We start from the raw sequence: 23057 nt of genomic DNA, 5'->3' as shown, positions 1-23057 counted from the left end.
TTGGTTACGAGGCTGCAAAATCCATGCTCAATCTCATCTTTTCTTTTATGTTTGTTCACTACATTTTCTTTCTGTCCTTTATTACAGCATGTTTCTGTTTCTCCCTATTTTCTTCCTTACCCTTGCTTTTTTAAACTGCATCTTTTACCCTGCCTGACTTCACCAGCTGCCATCTAATGACTGCGGTTTAGCCCAGGGCTGACGACAGGCTTGATTTCAAACCACCACAAACTTGAATTTGTGATGGAAACTTCTTCCCACAACCAACAGAGTGAGAGAGCAGGACCACCAGGCAGCTAAACTCTGCTAGCTGCAGCGCTGCCTCTCTTGTTTCATTTCACTCCACGCAATTGGATGTTTCTCGGGACGATGCGCCACAAATCCACAGATCCCTAATAATGGCACTCAAGAGTTCAAATGATCACACACAGCCTTTCACACATAAACATATAGTGAGACCCAACTGATGAACACACCACACACATGCATGTAATCCATCCCAGATGCATGGCCTGATGGGGGAGCGTGTTCCAGAGACAGATGACAGCTCTGAACCCTCCACCAGTCATCAATTCCACTTGATAACTGGTGCCGGAGACAGAACACAGAAGAGGATGCAACCCGAGGGTAAGTCTTACAGTAATTAAGTGTGTGCCACGTGTGTGTGTGTGTGTGTGTGTGTGTGTGTGTGTGTGTGTGTGTGTGTGTGTGTGTGTGTGTGTGTGTGTGTGTGTGTGTGTGTGTGTGTGTGTGTAAATCTATGATTGTCATTTGTGGGGACGTGTGGTTCTGTGGTGTGGCCATTAATGCAACCAAAGAAACATGGTGACCTTGCAGTAAATGGATATCTTCTGCCTGTGTGTGTATATGTTACATGTGTATTTACTATACTGTGTATACGTGTTAAAATAAATATCAGACAATGAAATGCTGAAGAAAGAAATGCTGCTTTTCATATTCTGTCTCTGTCTATTTTTCCTGTCACTGTCCTCTTTCCAAGAAAGCAGAAATAGGGTTAAAGTAATTCTATAAAACGTCTGAGTTAATGGTTTTTAAAGTAAAGTCAACATGATACTGTTCATATAATAATATACTAATATGCTAAATAATATAAAATGACCTGAACAGGCAATATGTGATGTTAATTTTTGGTGAGGTGTGCTCCACAAACTACCATTATTTTACCATCCTTTTTATTTGCCCCTGACAGCAGTATCTTATTAAAATTATCTGAGGAAATAACTGTTGTGGTCGTCCAAAGATTGCAAAATATCTCAACACGGCCATCTGAGTGCTATTATCACCCGGTGATCTTCATAAAAATTTGTGGTGATGTCATTAACTCAAACATAATAGGCAGTTAAGCTTAGGAACTGAATGATAATTTCAACTTGTTAACTGCATATTTTTAATGCTCCATTTACATCTGGTTTTGGAAAGGGTGGAGGCAATCATAGTGGAACCAACAAAGATGTCTTTTCTTTAGGATTCATATAAACATTATCACATGTTGACTGTCAGAGCCTTCTCACTACAAGCTCTATATGACTGAATGTGACATGTGGAATTGCAAATTTCTACAAAGAAAAACATAAAAGAGAGCATTGAATGTAATCTTGTCTGCGTGGTTGGGTGACCGCCTAGACTTTATGTCTGAACACCAGCAACAAGAGAAGAACGCCAAGAAACGTGGAAGGAAGAAGGCAAAAGGAAGTGAATAATTTATTGATAAAAAAGTGTCTGACAACAAGAGAGATGTTGAGAAAGATTTTTTTCATATTGGGACATGTATAAATGGCTGTTTACATAAAACTGACTTGGTTACTGGGGTAGAGATGAGACGTATTTGCTCCTCTACGGTATTCAAAGATAAGGACCACAAGGAGGAATAAGTTATAATTTATATACATATATATAAATAAACAGACCCGGTCTGACCCTGTCTTCAGGTTGACTTTTGATCTTTACAGACTGATAAACATGCTATTGAACTCTGTGAAGGGTCTTGTATGCTATTTTAGAATGTTTTATTTTTTAGTACTAGTTAAGTTTAGACTAGAGTTCTAGTTCACTGTACTGTAGAAAAAAACCTCACTAAGGATTTTGTTTTTTGAGCCAAGTATGCCACAGCAGTTTTTGAAAGCAGATGTTTCACATAACAAACATCCCCAATTCAACAATCTATACTCCACTGTCTTTTCTGACGCTTTATTGAAGCACGACACAGTCTGACATCCTAGGTCAGGTTTTGTTGGTTATCTTTTGAGTTTATCTCTCTTTGACATCTTTGAATACAACTTTACGTAGGCAATCAAGGTATATTTTGAGATTACTTGGAATTTACACAGTCCTCACTTATTTGCAATAAGTAATGTTTTTATCATCTTCACCTGTGAAAAATGTAAAACTCAAAAACATACAAATCATGGTCATGAGTCCTGGTGGTGACACCTTTGCATCGCTAAAACCACATCTTACAAAACCAAACTGCTTACAAGACTGCCCCACCCCTGATGTGTTGTGTTGTGCAACATATCCCTTAACCCTAATGCATCACAGCAAAGAGGTAAGACAGATGATCATTCTATTGCCTTGACAACATATTAAGGATGCGGAGGGCTGGAGAAGAGGATGAAAAAGACAAAGCTGTGGCTTAGAGAGGCATCAGGCAGTGTTGTCTCTGTAAAGCCTCTAAATGCCTCTTATTGAAAGGGCAAAAACTGGCAATGGCAAACAAACAGAGAACGCTGTGATGTTTCTACATATGGTCTCCATTGTAGAAATACAGTCCAAAACCCTGAGACTTGGCTGAGGCTGACTCTATGATTCACTCTCAGAAAAAAATGACCTTTACAATTAAGTGTGGCCTTTTAATTGCATTAACTTGCCTCAAAAATGAAGTAGAAGGCTTTAAAATAAATGGCAACAACCTCAATACTACAACCACAAAACTGTTAAGCTCATGACCAAGTATTTCATGAGTGATGGTGTAATCCCAAATAGCTCAAAAGTGAGTGGGTGGTGTTTTCTGTTGTGTGCCTTTTCTTGTTTTACTGAGGAAATTCTAATTGTGCGTGCTGAGCAGATCAGCACTGTCGACCACACACAGATGCACACTCAGATGTCTGAGGCCCTGATTTTCAACCAGTGTGCCACAAAAGTGCCTTAAGAACTGCTCAGATGTGTTATGATTTGAATTTAAAATTAAAGTTACAAATGGTTATATGGAAAAGTAGATTATTTTAGTCTTTTCACGTTTCCATGACAGTTGACCATGAACCCAGCATGTGCTTGTCATCAGGTTGACACAGAATACCAGGTTCATCAAAACAAGCTCAGCTTTCAGACAGAATTATACTATATTTATAGGGAATGAACAAAGTTAAACGTGTATTTTGTAATTTGTAAATGCTTTATGGAGTACATAGAAAGTGGGCTATGGCAAAGACAATGTTAGGAAACACTGTACTGAGGGGGTCTTCATGATACATGTCTTCCCCCAACACACACCGCTCAGAGGCAGGGGCAGAGGGCACTGACAGCCTGACCTTCAGCCTCGCAGCAATGTAATTCAAATTCCCAAAACACTTTTTGCCACAATTAAAAACCACACAGGCCTCCATGTCAATTAAAATTCTTAGATGCCTTGTTGTTTCATTTCTACTTCTATCCCTTGCTTCTATCTTTATGTCCTTTCCTCTAGCGCAGATACATAGACATGTCACTAGTTGTGCAGCCTTTCAGTAAATTATTCAGGTTTTTCTGGAAGAGAGAAATAAGAGGATGAGAAGACCTAAAAAATTATAAGAATATACCTGCAAAAAGGCAATTAAACAGAAAGCATCAGAGAGATTTGGCTCACTGAGCCAAAACTGACAAGACTTCTTCCACAGTGACCCATTAACTCATCTAGTACATCTTGTCACTGAAAACGTCCTGCTCACGTATGGCTGTAAACCTATTGTCCTGCGATAAAAAGATCATTAAAGTTTTACAAGGAAGTTATGCCCTCCTTGGTCTATTCCAGTATAGTAAAGCTGGCCCAGTAGACAAAATTTAATTAACGCAACAGTAATTGACTTTTTTGGCAACAACATATTATCACCTCGTAAAGCGGTGAACGTGTTAGCAAACAGTCAACATTCATTTGGAGTTGTGTCTCAGGCAAACTGACATGTAAGTCCAATATTCACATTCTTTTTACCACTGTTTTGGTCTAGACTAACTGCTGAGGGAAATATCTGGAATATATCTGAAATATCTCTTTAGCAGCTAAACGCGTCACTGTTCACTTCACAGATAATTCTCTGTTGGTTTGTCACAATGAGCTACTGAATTGATAAGTGCAGCTTTACAGATTCAAATCTGTACCAAAAAAGGAAAAAGGCCACAAAATCAAAAAAAAGGCCACAAAATCAAGAGACAGGCTGTACCCCTCCTATCCTCCTGTCCTGCACACTCACAACGTACATGGCATGTGTTCGAGATTCATCCAGCTCAAATAAATGCCTGTATGCGGCATAAGACGGAATAACTTAAAAAATATGTCTTCTGTCTGTTTCTATGGGAAGGAGCACATCACTCAAGTATTAATGGTTTGGCAGTAAATGTCACTCTGAACACACCCGCCAAGCTGCTGAAACTTTACATATGTTTCAACTAAAATGTACATAAACAGCTTACACAGTAAAGAAAATGAGGTCATGCCATACCAAACCATGGGAATGTTCAACTCTGGCACCAGTTCTATATGGATGCAAATCTAATGTGTTCCGAATGAGTCCTCCAGACCCCAAAAGTATGACGTAAAACAATGAAATCAAATAAATCTGTGCTAGGAAAAATGCTTAATAATATTGTCTAGACATCGATCTGTAGAGTCTAAACTATAAAATAGACTAGAAAAACGCTGATTTGAGGAAAGCCCTCATTAAAGGGGCAACAGTAAAAGTGAGGTCCTGCTTATTATTATCATGAGTAATAAAGCACTAAAAATGCTGACTGGCAAATACTAAAATACAATATAGTGTATGTATGTCTGCATGTCTGCAATGAGAAGCTGGAAACTATCCACTTGGATTCCAGGGTAGTGATTTTGAAAGAGGACCCAAACATTTGTTGTAAAGGCATGAAAAATGGGTCAATATGTTATTCACAACTTTATTTGAACGTTTTATGTGACTTAAGCCTTCTCTCGCCACTGCACAGCAGTGGACAAAACTGCAAGAACAGCATTTAAAAGGCGCTCCCCGCCAACATATGGCAACCAGTGGCAGCTGTTATCAAAATCACCTGACTTGCCTCGGGTGCTCAGCTCTCCTAGATGAATGGACTTGGAGTGACTGGCTGCTTATGCTGTGGACACATGGTAAGAGTTAGGGATAGGTCAGGTAAACATGTCTGCCCAAGGAAAGGGAAAACACATCTCAGACATGCAGCAAAACGGGCATTTGTAACATAGTAAACTGCCTTCAAAAGACTGTTCTTTTTTTAACTTGTCATCTTAAATAACACTCTCTCTCCCTCTTTCGATGCAGATACATTTTAATTGGACAAATTATACTCTAAACTTGACAACTGGACCACAAGCTTAAGGGGACGTAGGGTTTACAGGGTCCAAATAAAATATTTAGTACATTGTTGACTCCTTTACATTTAAATAATCATACCATGTTCATTAATATATTATAATAATGTTATTGGGCGTTCAGAAAAAATGCAAAGGGCTGAGTTGGTGGTGTGTTGTATCAAGATACCGGTGAGACAACGAAATGCAAACGGTTTATAACAGTATGAGACAGGATGTTACAAGTCTGGAAAGTTATCACGGTAACAATCATTCTATCTTTGTTCACAAGGTAAACAGCAGAAATACAGCATTCATGTTATAAAGTAATCAACCCGGGATGTACCGTAAGCTTGCAATCGTCTTGGATGACATCATATTGCATTGCGGTAAAAGTTGAGCCAGGTTTAATGTTTTTGCTAGTGCCCTCAGTGTTGGCACCGATGTTGTGCCAACAGAGTGGCCTCATTCAGATGAATGTACAAGGCATTCCTAAGGCCTCCATCATTAAATGATTCTGTCACATAATTAACTTCCACAGTCTGGGGAGATGAAAAACATATTTTGTTTTATTGCATACACTCTTCCCATTCTTCCTTTCTTTCTACTTTAAGCCTTAACTCACTTCCAGCCATGAAGCATAATGTCTTCACCCCTATAGCTACGTGTCATCTAAACTTCCCAAGTCAGTTTTTCCACTTTTTCACTACTGCAGCCTGTCCAACATTCACACCTCCATGCTCAGACAGTTACCCGAAAGATGCTGGTTCACAAACAAAAAACCAGGAACAAAAGGTCAAGAGGATATTAATAAGAGCCCAGACAGTGATGTCAAAGAGCCCTTAAGGTCACGACCAGGGCACAGGAACCCTCAGGACCTCAGGATGAGGTTTCGAATTCAACAGAGGTTGGAAAACAAATTTCAAAGCCTGGAGGGAAACAAACCCAACATGGTGGAGAGTACAAAGTACCACAAACGTTTGTCACATGGGTCATTCATGTCAACCACTGCATTCAAAGGTCAGCTACCTGTGACTTTTCTAAGCACCTCGGGCTCTCTAAAGCTTTCATACATACACATTTGTAAACAAGGAACAGAAATGGACGTTTAAAGCGTCCCTAGCAGCCCTCAGGTATGTGCTGCCTTTCAAGCTGAAAGGGGGACAACCTCTGAGCACCAATTACAAAGCTAAATAGTGTTGAAATTATTGTGCTAAGAACACCACGGGGAATTTCAGAAGGTGCATGTACAGTCCTAAAAAATTAAAGGCCATTTTAATATTCCAGGGCAGGTCTATTTGAACATGAAACACAAAGACACACACTGTAGTCCACCATACTCCTCTCTCCTCTAATTCTCCAAAAACCTCCACCTCTCTCTTATGGCATTCCTGCCTAATAGCATCATTATTGACTCTGTCCAGCTAAACGCAGACTCCTTGTAATCTCACACGGGCGGGTCGGTTCAGACAAAAAACTGCTGCTCTGGAAAGAAGGAAACAAAGGGAAAAGGGGATGGTTGAAAAGGACGCTGAACACCAACAAAGGAAGCCCTGAGATGAGTGCCTTTGATCATGCAGAGGAGGTAGAAGCTATCCCGTCACCTCCTCTCATCACTCCACACCCAGAGCTTTGGGCCATCTCCTTCTAACTTAAGTTAATTGGCTGGAAAAAGGTAGCAAGGCAGGCCATTAACTCAGCGTAACCAATCTACAGAACTCATAGCTGAAACAAATACTTAAAACAGAAGCTGTCACTGTCAGTGATTGATTATTTATCTGTGTTCATATGCAGATATCTGTTAAAGGCATAGTTGGTTATGTTGAAAAGCTAGCTAGCAAGATCTGAAAGTAGCATCTCCTCGGGCTCCATCCAACCCCTCCCCCTGCTCTTGGGGCCCCGACCTACACACGGACGTGCACGAGCACCACTGCGTCACTGCTTCAGAGCAAAGCTGAAAAAGGACCACAATTTTAATTCACCTTTTATACGGTTACCATGCATAGGACAATGTAGAAGAACAAAAATCAAAACTTCAAAATAATTGAAGATGGCACAATTTCAAGACATCAGTGATTTATTACATCCTGGAAAGGGTCCAAACCTTTACTGACTACAAAGGCTTCGCAACCAAACATTAAATATAATGACTTTATTTAAGTTTTTGTTAACTTGTTGCTTTTGGACATTTAAAATTGGAGGACTACACTGCTAACCACTATGGAAAAAATGTGCCACTTTTGATGTAGATGCAAACACCCTCAAATTAAAGCATTTGAAAGATTTCAAATGGAGCAATAAGGTTATTATGAATGATAACCTTATTGTTCCATTTGAAATCTGTTATGCTGGAGTGCACAGCTAACACAACAAAACAGTGTCGCTAACCCAAGGCACTGGGTTCTGACCCATCTCAAACTCAGCTAATTAAACATTGACACGAGCACGTACAGGGCACATAAACACACCCTCTCACAGCAAGGTAGTATTTACAAGGACGAGCGTGTATGTATGACGTCAGCAGAGCCATGAAGAACGTAGAATCTCTGAGGATACAGGAAACAAATCTGTGGACACACAATCTCGTTATATTTCACATCAACTCCTTACAGCACATTATTCACACATTGTGTCTTTTTTTATATGGTTAATTGGAAAACTGCACAATTTAACATTAATTCCGGGATAATGCTACATTTCCTGGCTTGGTAATGGTAGGAGTGTTGTGAAATGAAGTTTATTTGGCTGTAAACTCTCAAAGAAATGTTCCATAAGTCCAGAGAGTCTGCTTGCCACACACCTTTGACTCCACCAGCCTAAGACTGGATTCCTTAAAGACGTCATTGTTCTCTGGACTGTAGCTACTTAAGGGAGATGTTCATGTTCTTAGGTCGGTTATTAGGATTAAAGGGTATTCTCTGATAAAGTGAATGTTATTTTCAAAAGTAACCTCGGTATGAAATGATAACACAACAGGTTGGCCAACAATTCAACCCTACCACTGTTTTATTAAAGTGTTTTCAGACTGTAGTGCTAAATACACAACCCCTGTGCCTCAGTAAAATATCCTCTTGCTTTCTTTCTTTCTCTCCCTGCAGGATGGAGGAAGGGGGAGGCTTCCTGACTGATCTTCCCACACAAGCCTGACCCCAATATCCAGGCATCCTCCTGACACTCTCGCTTCACGCACACAGACAAGCACACACACACACACACACACACACACACACACACATACACACACAGGCCGAGAGAAACAAAGATACACAAACACACACTCTAATGTTTACCGTGTCAGATTGCAGTGTAAATAAAGGGGAAGCTCCGGCCTCTGATTTAAAAAGAGCCAAATCAAACAGGAGGGACTGTGTTATCGCACTGGGTCGGACAGAGAAAATGGATCAGTGTCAGAACGAAAAAAACCCAAAATAAAAGTTCTTATGAAAACAAAGCTGATTCTCTCTGAGGATCTGGGATATTGTCAGAGAAGGACAAAAAGTGAGGCAGGGGTAGAACAACATTTGCAGAAATGTTAAGCTACCCCTGCTTGCAGTGTGCTCTGCTAATCATTCCTCTATTCCCGGAGGGTGGTTGGGAGAACACATTCTGACATCCTTGTAAACATTTTAAGAAGCAAACGAACGTCACTTGCTGGTGAGGGACAAACACAAAGAGAAGTCAACACCAAATTTCTGAATCAAACTGTTGCAGCTTTGGTTTACTGTAGGAGGAGAATTGTATAATTACTTCCTAGTGACAGTATAGTAGTAACATTTGCTATTAATCAATTGTTGAAGTTGGATACAGGTTGTAATCACATAATTCCTTTACTGTTACTGCTTTGTCCAAGATACAATGCATCACAGCTCTTTTATCATCTGCTAATGATCTAAGATTTCCTTTCCCCCCTGAAGCACACAATAATAAATTCATCATTTATTACACTTGTGTATACGGAGCATATTTCTTCCTTGAATATAATTATTATTCTAGGCACAGACTCTGTGATGGAGAAATTGAGCTTCATAAGAATTTGTGACATGCTGAAATTTAGCAGAGGAGAGTAAACATCTGGAAAAGGAATCTGTCTCTTCAACACACAGATCACCTCTGTCGATTCATCTTGTTCTTTCTCTCTGCAGTTGCTAAGTGTATTCAAGTTAAGTATATTTTTTTAAACTTATATATATATATATATATATATATCATGAAGTAGTGAGGGAGAAGCACATCTAAAAAGACCCAAATCACATTTTGGCAGGATACGACCCAAATACTACAAAACTATTCAAAAGAGTCTATCATAAGAAATGTTTGAAATAGGTAGTACCCTACAAAAAAGTTTGCTATTGAGTGCAACACACACTCTGATTTTCCCTCTGTCATTTCTGCCGCTAACTGTCTCTGTCTGCTCTTGGTTTTTATGGAGTATTTTTCGCAGGTGGACATTTAACACGTCTCACCTCCGAATCAGCACACAAACCCCCTTCACATGGCATCACAGCAGCCTTTGATGGTGCTTTTGCAAGCAGGTAAGTGACCTCTCCTCCTTCTCAGAAAATAATAATTACAGGGACATTAGAATGTGTACACAAAGTCTTTACATCACCAAAACTTTTAAACTTTATACTTCAACTTCAATAATGTGGTTCTGATGGTAAAGATGCATTTTACTTGAAAGTGATATAACTAATGTAAGTTACATTGAATGTACATTGTTTTCATTACCATACTACAATACAACTGCCAAGGAGGTCTCAAATCAAATGAGTCCTGGTTATTTAACACTAATTATATAGAACTTCTTATTTTTACATGACCATGCACCTCTGACCTACTGTACATGCCAGTGTTACTGTTATATAGCCCAATGATATATTGTCTGGGCATTATTAGCTGTTCAGAATGAGAGAGCACCCAGGGGTGATGATAATCATCAAGTTGCATTGCAAACCTAACGCCACACACTAACCCTGGCGGAATGCTAATGATAGTGACCGTCAGGCTGAACATCTGTGTGCAGAGACAAAATCCCCCAGAGTCCCTCCTCTGGAGGTGTGAGGGACATTAGGCATTCAAAGGGCGGATTGTGAGCAAACTATTACATTTCTCACTTTTCTCTGTGCTTTTGTCGTCACAGCAGAGAGTAAACTTCAAATAATCCCAAACGTGTGCAGACATATTACAAAGAAAGCTAAAACAAAAATGTCATGCGTAAAAAAGTGACCATTGTAGAATCAGACTTTCACTCCACATGCTTTCATTACATTACCTGGATCATGGAAGGGGACCAAGGCAAAGTTATACAGAGTTTTCTGTGGTCTGTTCAGGGATGTTTCCAAAATCTTGGACGCGCCCTCGATGACCTGAACCAGGTCGTCGTACATGGAGCCGGTTACATCAAAGACGAATGCCAGGGTGGATGCGCCCTCCGGGATGTCCTCCGTTGTGGTCCCGGTCCCTGTGTCTTGCCCGGCGGAAAACGCCACTGACAGCGCAAGGGACAACCACAACAACCTGCTGCCCATTTCAGAGCCAAGATGCTTCTCAAGCAAAGTTCTTGAGTATTTTGTTCTCGCCAGTTAAACCTCAGGGTGAGTCTCGAAATAAAGGAAGAGACATCGGGCTCTTAAAAATGGACTGGAACGTATTTAGAACAACTTACAAAGGGTACAACATCAGCCAAATAAAACGGAATAAATGTAGGAATCTCTGAGTTTTCGTGCGCGTCTTCTTCTACAGTTTGTGTGCGCACAAGTCGCAGCCACTCACTTCTCTGTGAACTGATCTGCGTTCCCAGCAGCTGCAGCAGTGCCTGTAGTCTGTTGTCTGCAGAGTCAGGAGCCCTTGTTCAGCTCTGTCATACAAAGACCACCTCTCAGCTGGGCAGAAAGTCTTCAAGGCGCAGACTACCCCATGCAGAATCGCGGTGCTCTGATTGGACGAGATGTTTTGGGTGACTTCGAGGGACCGGGTGTGCGTATAATTTACTTTACGGGGTTACACAAAGAGCTGCAGCGCCGGCTGCAATGTTTCCCGTGATCCAATATACGGTCATAAATGTGTATTGTTGTTGGGTTTACATGCCAGTAATGCACTTGTTGTGTTGCAGCTCTCATTGTTTTTGTTTCGAGAACCAATTATGGATTACATGCAAATTATTAGAAGTGCAATTAATGTCGAACTATTGTGAATAATAAAACTCGGACAGAAAGTAAGCAATAGTTAAAAATGCTGATCCTATTAATGAGACAAGCTGGTATGAGACATGGACAATCAAAAAGCAGCGCTTCAGTGATTTTGAGCTCTCTATCGCCACCTGGCGGTTGTAGTTTGACCTCACAATCATTTGCCTACAACATAAAGCACATTTTTTTTATGTAGTGTGCAATGGACAGTATAATGAAGAGTTTTATTAGGAATAGATGTCTACACCACTATCGTTAAAAAGTGTTGATAGGTGATATTTTGTAAGTTTATAATAAAAAAAAGGTGGCAAAACACAACACCAACAATCACAATCTGCATCAATATTAGCAAAGAGTTTTACATGAGTGAAAAAAAACAGAAAACGTGAAACATGGAAGTAAATAACTAAAAATCAATGGATTTAAATTATACATATATTTTCCCCCTTGGGACACAGTGGCACTTACACATTTTGTCCTTCAAAAGCAGTGGTGGAAAGTAAGTGAGGATATGTACACAAGTATCACTTAAGTATGGGTTTTGAGGCGCTTAAGCATTTCCATTTACTATTTCATTACATTTTAGAGAGGAATATTGGATTTTTTTTACTCCGCTACATTTCTCAGACAGCAGGAGTTACTTGTTACTTTTAAAATTAAGATTTGACATTAGAAGCACATGTGATCAGTTTATAAATAAAGCACATTACAGTGTTAAACAGTGCAACAGAGTAAAAGACTGATAATGTTATGAGTACTTTTTACACTGTTTGAAAGTCAACATAGTGGATGTAGTTAGTTAGACACAAATAAAACCGATATCAAGTATCAGTAGCAATATTGCAGGCAACAATACTTCTGAAAGCCGGTCTTTGTATGATGAAACATATTACTTTTCAATTTACTCAGCAGTTTTCACTGATGATTTCAGTACTCAGTTACCTAAATTATCCAGCCCATCACATCTTTCTGGCTAAAAGATGCAAATGTAATTTCCTGTTGACGTTTCAGTAATCCCGGTCTCCAGTTAATCTTGTACTAGCCTGTTCTGGCTTGTTTGAGAAGAGATTACACAGACAGTAACTGGCGAGGGGATACTACAACCTCCTGACCAGTTTTAAGGCTGGGGTACATCCTCAAAGTTTCCAACACCTACAAGTACTTATCAAGTAAGATTTGATCAGCCTTAGGTTTTTTGAGAGCATCAATCATTGGCATTTATTCACAGCTGACATTTTGACTTGTTATAGTAGGAAAAGCACAGGTGTTATTAACAAGATTAACGACAGCTCCACGCAATTTAGGTGTTCCAAGTATGCTATGGGCCTTTTTCACGGAAGACATTTTGACCTTACACAGTAGGAAAAGCACCAGGTGTAAATAATCAAATTAATGATAGCTGAATTCCATTTAGCTGCTTGGATTTCAGGGTCCTGGTATTGTGCATGCTGGCTCACTGCCCCTCACTGGGACACTTAAATAGAATGGAGCTGTTGTTTATGTTATTAGTAACACCTGTTCTTAATGTCTGCTGTTGGAAAGGTCTATTATGCATACTAAATGCCATGCTAAATTATGGCTAAATGAAATGTTGCCATAATTCAAGTCAAAATGTCTGCTGTAAAAAGGTCTATACTAGCCATAAACTGTAAAAATAAAACATATTTGTTTTACAGTCTATGATATCAGCACCCTGAAAGCAGTGTCAGTATGGAAAAGGGCTCTTTGGCTGGGAAGTTGTCCTGGTAATTTAACATCTTATTTCAATCCATATCTGTTTGAAGTTTAAGCACCAACGAGCAACTGCTGATGAATATCAGAAATGGTATGGTTGTGTTAGAGTTATGATGGATGTTAATTCAAAGTTCAACTGTATTCAAGTTGCAGGGTTTGCCTGTGTATGAGAAATAGCACAAAGAGGTCTGAGAGACTGTGTTGATGCACATCTGTAAGTACAAAATATTTTTTTTTGCCTTTACCATATGTTATGTGCCCTAAATAGTTCTGTCAAAACTGTGTAAAATATTCTGATATTTCTGATGGGTTTGGCATACCTTTGCACCAAAGAATAGAAACCTTAAATTACTATGATCATCACGAAATAAAATATTGAATCAAGATCTAACCAGTAATGTCACATCCACAGGCCAAAAAGGAATGATTTCCTTGTAAGTAAGATAGATCGTTGTTTGGAACTGACAGTACTACCTGATTATGAATTGTCTGTGAGGCATCAATATCTTCATTCTTATTTAGTTTGTATGTCTAGGCCACCAGGACAACATTGTTATCATCATTGTATTAATAATAACTGTGGAAAAATAAAAATCTTTCTCATAAATCTATTATTAAAATGTTCTCAGTAGGGGCGGCTGGGTAGCTCATGCGCCCATACATAGAGGTTCACTCCTCAATGCAGCGGCTGTGGGTTCGACTCCGACCTGCGGCCCTTTGCTGCATGTCATTCCCCCTCTCTCTCCCCTTTCAAGTCTAAGCTTATCTTTAAAAAAAAAAAAAATTCTCAGTAGCTGATGTCTCTGCAAACATTTTTTGTTCTTTACTTCGCACAATCGTTGTAAACTGCAACCAATTAGCATAGTTTGGCACTAGGGGGAGCTAGTACACCACTGATATCTCATATTGCTGTTGTTGCAGGGCCCTACAACTGAATAAGTGAGATCAGGGCAATATAAAATGTCAAGTAAAGTTAAAGAGATTGAGCATATAAAAAGGACTGCCATAGCAATGAATGACTATGTAAAATGATTGGCATTGACAAGGGAAGTGTCTGACTTTTTTCATAGGTAATTTGACCAGGTCGTGAAGGACTGAAGGATGTGGATGGAAAGTTGCACGGAAACATTCAAATAAGAATCCAAACCTCACTAACCAAAACACACTCAGGGGATGTAGGAAGAGAGCATCTGCTGATGAGAATTTTGCATGGCAAACAAATAGGGAGGCTAAAGCTTTTATAAAATGCACCATGACAAATCTAGAATGCTGGAAGTGATTACACAACACATTTCTCAAAATAAATAAACCATGTCTTGTTCAAGGAAAACTGTTGGAGGTGCGTCCTGTTCCTAACAAGTTCACACAAGAAAAAATAATAAAGGGATTGTTCACACTCTCGCAAACTCATTTCACATAATTTTATTTGCACACTATCATGTCTTTCTACTATGGGCAAACCAGCAAAATGATACACTCATCAAAAGGCAATCTGCAGAAGTAGATTTGTTGAAATACTGTAAATCCACAAACAAGGTGGAGAGGTACTAGTAATCTCAGACAGAGAGAAGGAAGCGTTTAAAGAACTGTATGAAAAGTATATCTACTGTCAAACACACACAAGCTGAATATGTCTCTCTGATACAGATACATATTGCTTGTTTTCAAGATAAACATATTCAATTCTGCCAAAGTGAAGAGATTCATTATCAGGAGTGGAAGGTAAAGTTGTTTGAGTTCAGGTGAAGGTGGTACATTTCTTCATCCCAACCCAGATACACTGGTACACATTTAAATGAACCTCCTTAGCCTTTTGATTAGAAAAGTGTAAATGATTAAGTAGAAAGAAGACATCAATCATTCATCATTACAGCAAGGTATTTAGATCAACTGGTAGCAAAATACCTAATTAGAATGGAAAATTACATTTTCATTTGGCATTCATTCCTCCAATATTCTGTTTAAAATGAGAAATTGCTGTATCTAATATATTTCCTTTCTAATCAATACTGTAGAACTTGAACAGTTTGTACGAACAGGATATTTGTTCACTGGCACAAACACTGTCCCAAGGTAACCACCAAGGTTACCACAGCTCTATCCAAAGACAATGAATCAATGATTTACTTAGTTAATAGGCACTACTACTTGTTTGACTGGTTTTCGGTTCAATTTTATTATGACTTGTACTATGACTTGTACATACTTCTGCTTAGGTTTTTAGGTTGTCTTCCTGTGACTGCTAATCCAGGTACTGGGGAAAACACTGCGTCACTTGTCATACAAAAAGCAAAATGCTAGAGGACTGGTTTGTTTATGTTCTCCGGAAAGGTTTGATGGCTTGGTGGGAATACACTGGCTTGAGGCAGTTTCCCCAGTTACCAAACCTGACAAAACCAACAAATTCTATGGACTTGACATTACAGTTGCACAACTTCCTTTTTCATTGCGCAACAAATCTCAACCCAGGTTGCGCAAACTTACATGAGACTAACTTTCTTCTTTGTCTACCAGTAGTTTTTGGATAATATAGTGAAGAGACAAGGAAATGGAGAATGACAAATTTTAGTCACAAACCCCACTGTGACTCTACACTTACAAAAAAAGATGGAAGAGGAAAGAAGCCTATTTTCTCTAAAGAACAATTCACCTTCCCTGAGGATTTCATTATTTTTCAGGCTAGGATTGGAAAAGTACAGATTTAATACCAGCCAGTCACATGAAAATTATTTTTCAACATATGCACTTTGACCATCATGCACTTCTAAAAAATAGAAATTACACTTTTCAGTCTTTATTAAAAATGACATAATGTGTTGATTGCACAATGAAGATAATGTGCTGACAACAGACAAAGTCATTGAAAGCAAGAGATCTCAAGAGAGATCAATGAGAGTGCAACATACAGTTAATGCATTTTGTCAAATAAATGCTGTGTTATATGTCTAAGTGATATAGTTATTTGTCACTCAAGAGTGGTGTACAAATGCCTTTCAGAAGGAAGACATCTGAGGTAATGACAGGATGGAAATGGTGAGAAACTCAGGCCACAATACAGGTTTTACATGAAGAACTTTCATGTCTGCACCGTTCTCTGCCTCTAGCAGTCACATCATCTTTCATTCCCTGCTCTCTCTTTCTCCCTCTCCCTCTCTCTCTCTCTCCCTCTCTCTCTCTCTCTCTCTCTCTCTCTCTCTCTCTCTCTCTCTCTCTCTCTCTCTCTCTCTCTCGCTTTCTCTCTCGATTGTTTTCTAAAATACCCAGGATGGGAGAAAGTGCTAGAAAAGGTGTGTGTGTTCTTAGTGTGAGCTGCTCTGCATATGTCTGTGGTCATTTTGTGAGATAATCCATCTGTATATATATATATATATATGCCAGGTGAACCACATTACACTGTTTCTTTCCCCAATGTGAGTGTGTGTTTCTGCCTATGTTGGTAGTTTTCTAAAGGCTAGCTGGTAAAGTGCAAATTACTGCCTCATAAATGTAGCCTTACAGGACAAGCATGACTCTAGCTCACAAACATGAGCCACATGACACATGGGCTCCATTCCTCCAGTAAGCCAACCAGAAAACCCGTCCTGGGGCCTAGTGCTCTGTTGCCCAACAGACCTAATCCCTGGGTTTACTGCCGCTCATCTCGGGAAAATCACTCTTTTGTAGGGAACACAACTCATCTGGCCAATAAGGCTCACTGGTTGTGCACACCATCATATCCTTTGTAATCCCTCTCCATTCTTTCTTTTTATCTCTCTCTCACACTCTGGGTCTCCCACTTTCATAAACACACACTGTACAGTTTAAACATGGGTAACCACGCGAATACCAACATTTGTGTGCACAAACAATTGTCCCCATTCTCTGACTCTCTGATCCTCTTTCTCACCCACTCAGAAGTCAGTCACACGCAAGCAGTGATAAAAACATTGCTTTGTTCCTTGGCTATTTTTATCAGGAGTTTATCGGGAGTTTGTTTGTAAATGACGAAAAAAGAGTGAAAGTACTGAGAAGGCGAGAACAGTAGAAAAAATATTTTAAAAACGTATTAGAAAATGTGACATGTGACATTTCATTCAGTATGTGGCTTCTACCGTCTATAACTTTAAGGCACAAACCACTGCTAACCTCACACAAAGAGAAAATTTAGGACATCTGACTTCTGACTGCGTTTTTTACTCAAGTGTAGTCGGTTGATAATGGAAAAGATAGATGAGTAAAAAAAGATTTTCTTTCTCTGTCAGACTCAGATCTAACTGGATCTGTCTAGACTGCAATGCTCTTTGTCACTCTCTTTACTCGGGTACTACTGTATTTGCTCTGCACATTCCTCCCTTCAAAGCTACTGTTAATGCTGATGACAAACTTATGGTTCATTCAGGCTTTGGTTTTTCACTGACTGTGAACACAGACTCTGCGAGAACGGTGTGTGTACGTAGAAGAACACCTTGACCTTCATCGACTACTACATAACTTCAGTGGGTATACAGATTTTGTTGAAAAGATAAAAATATACCACACTTTCATATTGACACCATTGTGGTTTTGAAATATAAGGATGATGTATGGAGTTTTACACCGTGTGTGTGTGTGTGTGTGTGTGTGTGTGTGTGTGTGTGTGTGCGTGCGTGCGTGCGTGCCTGCCTGCCTGCCTGCCTGCCTGCCTGCCTGCCTGCGTGCGTGTGTGGCACAAAAGCGACAGGTATACAGACGTAACAGTAATGTGCAGAACCAAGGCATTTGTGAAACTCAGTCACTGCTGCTTTCTGGGGACAGTGGATTTGTCAGAAAAAAACAAACACAAATCCACCAAGTATAATCCCACAGCGGAAATGGACACACAGTAATACCAAAGCTGTTAGGAGGCTATGGTACTGCCCAGTAACTATTACGTCTGTGAAGAAAAATGTGGGTCAGTGACTGTTTCTATGAGGGTTATTACAGATTTCCCCCTTTACCTCTGCTAAATGGACCAATCAAACTGCGGCAACTGGCTATTGTCTGTGTGCCAATCTGTCTGCAGCACGCACAAGAGAAGAAGAGAAAACTCTGATGAACTGTCTAATATTTTCTGATACTCTCCACTCTATCTATCTATGTATGTCTCTGTCTCCATCCCATCCCCTTCCTTGTATCCTTCTTACCATCATTGCTGATGTCACTCCACTTTTTCCTTTTGCCAACATCCATGTCTTCCTTCATTTTTCCCACACAGCGAGCATGTGTGGGCGATAGAGAGTTTCTGTGGAAATCAAGGGACAAAAGAACAGTGGAATATCAAGCAAAAACCGGCAAATAATGACAACAATAAAGTGCTGTGCCATAAATGATAAAATTAGAGAGGGATGGAGGGATGATGGAAAGGGAGAATGGATTTAAGTTGTAGAAAATAAAGTAAAAGCTTAGAGAAAAGAGAGACGCAGGGTGGGAGGACATGCACTACAAATGGCTGTATTATGCAAGAAATAGCCTACACTGTGTGTGTCTTTCTCAGTCTGGTCGACTATCGCTTTGTTTCTTTCTCTCCTTTTTACGTAAACTCACGCACCTGTATGTAGGCAGCTAAATTCTCATTCACACACACAAGATACAAAACAATAAGTAGACACATGTGCACTAGATTTTATCTCTTCCCATACAACCCTTTTCTCAAAACATTTTCCTGACCTTATCCCACTCAAGGAACTTCTACCACAATCACAATGGATTTTCTGACAATGAAGTCTTTCAAAGCCCACTAAGTTTTCTACTGACAGAAGGCATTTTTGTGTGCATCAGTCATACTGTGTGTGCATAGACATGTATGTGTTTGTATGTAGGAGAACATTACACTGTGGGGAACATAATGTCTCCAAACTGCCACCCCCTCACAAGGAAGCATCAGTCAAAAAACAGAGAGGAGTTTCATCAGTAAGTCTCACTTCTCATGGCCTTGAGGAAGCTGACTCATCGATGTTTATCTTACATAAGAGTATGTTTGAAAATCCTAAGCCTGAATGTTTGAAAATACAGGCTTTTTACAGTTGAACAGGAACTTAATAAACAAGCTCGCACAGGAACATCTCTCTTCCTTTAATAATTAGCTTTAATTATTGTTAGTTTGACCACATATTTTCCTACAGCCTCTCCACAGAATTGTTGTTCTGTGCAAAGCAAAATTGTTCTCTAATTTAGTGTCTGCCATTTTGTAGTGCTTTATTCTAATACTCTACCGTGTATTAGTGGAATCATAACAATACTTTTTGTCACAGAATTGATCAAACTATGAGTAACATCATATACATTCAGGGAAAAAAAGAAAAATTGATATGCACATTAAAGTAAAAGGTGAGACATTTATTTTGGGTTGCTTGCATACCTCCTTCATTAACATATCCATGTTTGAACATATCATGAGGAGCTCAAAAGATACCTAGGCCTAAAATGGAACAATTTCAAACCATTTAGGCTACTGAGATAATGTTACATTACCAGCAACAGAGTTTTCATACGATTCAAAAACGAGAGTTAAACATGTATCCCTGTCAGTCAAAATAATATACATTCACAATAGAAAACGAATGGACAGCAAAGTGAGCTAGCTCTGTGGTTCCCAAGTTGTTGCTATAAAATATGACAATTGGGTTTTACTCTATTTGTTTTAAAATAAGGTTACCTGCTTGTAATTTTCCCTATGGTCATTTTCTATGTTCTGGAAGAAAGCTAGCACTAACAAAATCACAAGCTACAGTAAATGTGCTAGCTTGCTGTAGCTAATTACTATCAATAGCTACAGTATGCTAGCTGCAGCTATAAATATATACACTATAAAACTATGGCCAAACATATTTTATTTCCAAATCAACTCAGTTAAAGTCATTAACTATCGGCATATACGAACTGTTAACTATGCTATGTGTCTTCACATGCTAACCTATGCTAGTATTTGGATGACAGAACTGCACCTGTTAAAACTAGGTAGCTAATTGTTGTCAGTTACAATTATTACACGTTACTGTTACATTTATGCCACTGCTTTGAATATAAATAAAATTTTACGAACAATTGTGTTCCAAGGTCAAATTTGACTGTTTTAAAATATGCTTACCTGCTTGTAATTTTCCTTGAGGAAACCATTAACATGTGTGCTAGTTAAGGATTGCTGGTCTGTTTGGCATCGGTGTCAAAGAAATCCATAAAGTTAATAGAAAACTAGTATTAGGCCTTAATACATTTAGAAAAAACTCTTTGTTCTTAAGAAGTTTAATATTAAAATATTTCTAGTTATGGTGTTACCTAGTTTAGCCAACATCTGACAGTAAAGTCATATGCACTGGATTATGAAAACAACATCTGCATTATAGCTAAAATTCCTGGTGGGGAGGCAGAAAAGAGTTTAATTTATTTGATCTAAATCAATGCTATAATTTAATTTTAAATGATTAGTCTGTCCTTCATTTGTGGTATTTGGTATTATAATGTGTCCCTGACCAATTTGAGAGAAAAAGGCACATTTAATCAGTTTCTAGGAGAAATATGCACAGAAAAACCCACACACAGTATCACACACTCATTAACACACACTCACACATAGAAGCATGCTTAAAAACAAAACAATGCATTCACACATGTTGTAGAATATGTAGCAAATGTAGTAAATAGATAGCACAACATACTGTATTTGCAAGAAAAATATATACAGTATATATCAACCCTGTCTACCTCAATGGTACCACAGTAACTCATTTGTACGGGATTCAAGATTCAAGATTCAAAATCCTTTATTAATCCCACAATGGGGAAATTCAAACTGTTGCAGCAGCAAGGGATTCAAGTTACTAATACTGTATACTTAACCATGGTAACACCGTGATATAGACTAGTGAGTAGATTTATATGTGGAGAAAGGCAAATCAGGTATCAACAAGGTCATGTCAAGGGCTTTCCTAATCAGACTGCTGTATCTCTGTGTGTGTGTGTGTGTGTGTGTGTGTGTGTGTGTGTGTGTGTGTGTGTGTGTGTGTGTGTGTGTGTGTGTGTGTGTGTGTGTGTGTGTGTGTGTGTGTGTGTGTGCAGGTAGGTGTGACAGATTGAATGCTTAATGTTCTATTGAAGCAGGTGACCTATGATATGTTGTTTTGTTTTCATTTTTCTAAATGAAGAAATTCTGACAAAAATGAATCATTAACAACATTCCTACAGCATATTCAGCATATTCCTTTCACGGTAGATATGCTGTACTATACAGTATATCATAGTGACCTTGGACATCTGTTAAATGCACAGATTTGTTTCTGAACTGGCTGCGCTTTTACTGTATGGTGACGCATGTGCCATAGGCTGCAAGGTACAGTACTTAACAGGAGGTGCACTCAAAACTAAAAAAAAGAATATCTATCTATCACACGTGTTTACATTTTATTTATTCCTCTTGTGATACTTTCTTTCTTCCTGGCATGAAGCAAAATGCTCTAACTCTGGTTTATGTAATCTCTTCTTTTTGCTGATTAGCAATCCCTATTATTGAATTTGTTGTCCAATTCTGTTTTCACAGTTTCACAATTGCTTCCGGTAAAAACTTAAAAGGCAGTTATCTCTCTCCAACATTTATTGGAAGTGATAAGCTTACATTATAGCTGTGCATCTACTATACATGCATAGCAATGCAAAAGGCAGAAGAGTATTAATATTCAGTGATTGAGAAAATTGACAGCAGAGGTTTCTCAAACGAAATGTGCCTTTTCTTGGTTTTGGATTAAATCGAACCATATAACCGTATAATTTCAATAAACAATGTAGAGTAGACTGGAGTGAACACCTCTTAGAGAACACACATTAGACTATCATGTTTTACAGGGTGCCATCACTTCTTCCTTGTTTAACATGAAACAGCTTGGTGATACCTTTTGGAACGCCAAAGAAAGGATTGTCACAATGGGAGTCATTGTTTTGGACCAAAACACAAGATCATGGCCAAAATATCAACACTGCTCTTCACTACTGGAATGTGACATTGAGAAAATACAAGATACACGTGGAACCGAGCCACAATACGGCACTATTTTTTAAGAAGCCACTCCATCTAAGGCGGATGCATTATTAATGCATCTACAAAAAAGGCTGTATATTCATTTTAAGAAGCACCTCACATTGCTGTCTCGCTGCAATTTATCCACTTTACTTTTTTTTCTGAATGCTTTGAATGAAAAAAGTACTCTCCTTGGCTCTTTTTTAGCTCTAATTCATTTCCTCTGAGCACAATTCTTTTTTTTACTTTTTAATGGTCACAAGCATACAATCAGAAAACTCTCTCATACTTGCATGCTGCTTGCAATGTCAGTTGTGTCTTTCAGGGATGAAAAAAATATTTTTTTTTAGTATACAGTATGTACAGATAGAAACACAGGCACATTTACACATAATAACTTAAAGTAGTTTAAAAGGAACAGCATTGCACCATAAAACCATCTACAACACTTATGGAAAGAAAGACATTTCTTTAAAGCAATAAAAGCATAAAAAGTGCAACACCTGATACATTTTTTATTTATCAAGCTTCTGTCTTACTGTCCTTTAACTTTACCTTTACCACA

General features: G+C 38.8%; 1 protein-coding gene across 1 annotated transcript in view; it reads right to left on the bottom strand.

Annotated features, from left to right (window-relative positions):
- hmcn1 (hemicentin 1) overlaps nt 1-11432 on the bottom strand; it is an 82391-nt gene extending 70959 nt beyond the window's left edge. The window contains exon 1 of the mRNA XM_078258576.1: nt 10839-11432. Coding sequence (XP_078114702.1) covers nt 10839-11094 — 256 coding nt within the window. The 5' untranslated portion in view covers nt 11095-11432. The remainder of the gene's footprint in view (nt 1-10838) is intronic.
- Between the last annotated feature and the right edge of the window lie 11625 nt (nt 11433-23057).

This window comes from Sander vitreus, chromosome 9 (assembly GCF_031162955.1).
Source record: "Sander vitreus isolate 19-12246 chromosome 9, sanVit1, whole genome shotgun sequence".
NCBI lineage: Eukaryota > Metazoa > Chordata > Actinopteri > Perciformes > Percidae > Sander > Sander vitreus.
The sequence above is the reverse complement of the archived record's forward strand: the minus strand, read 5'-3'. Positions and strand labels throughout refer to the sequence as shown.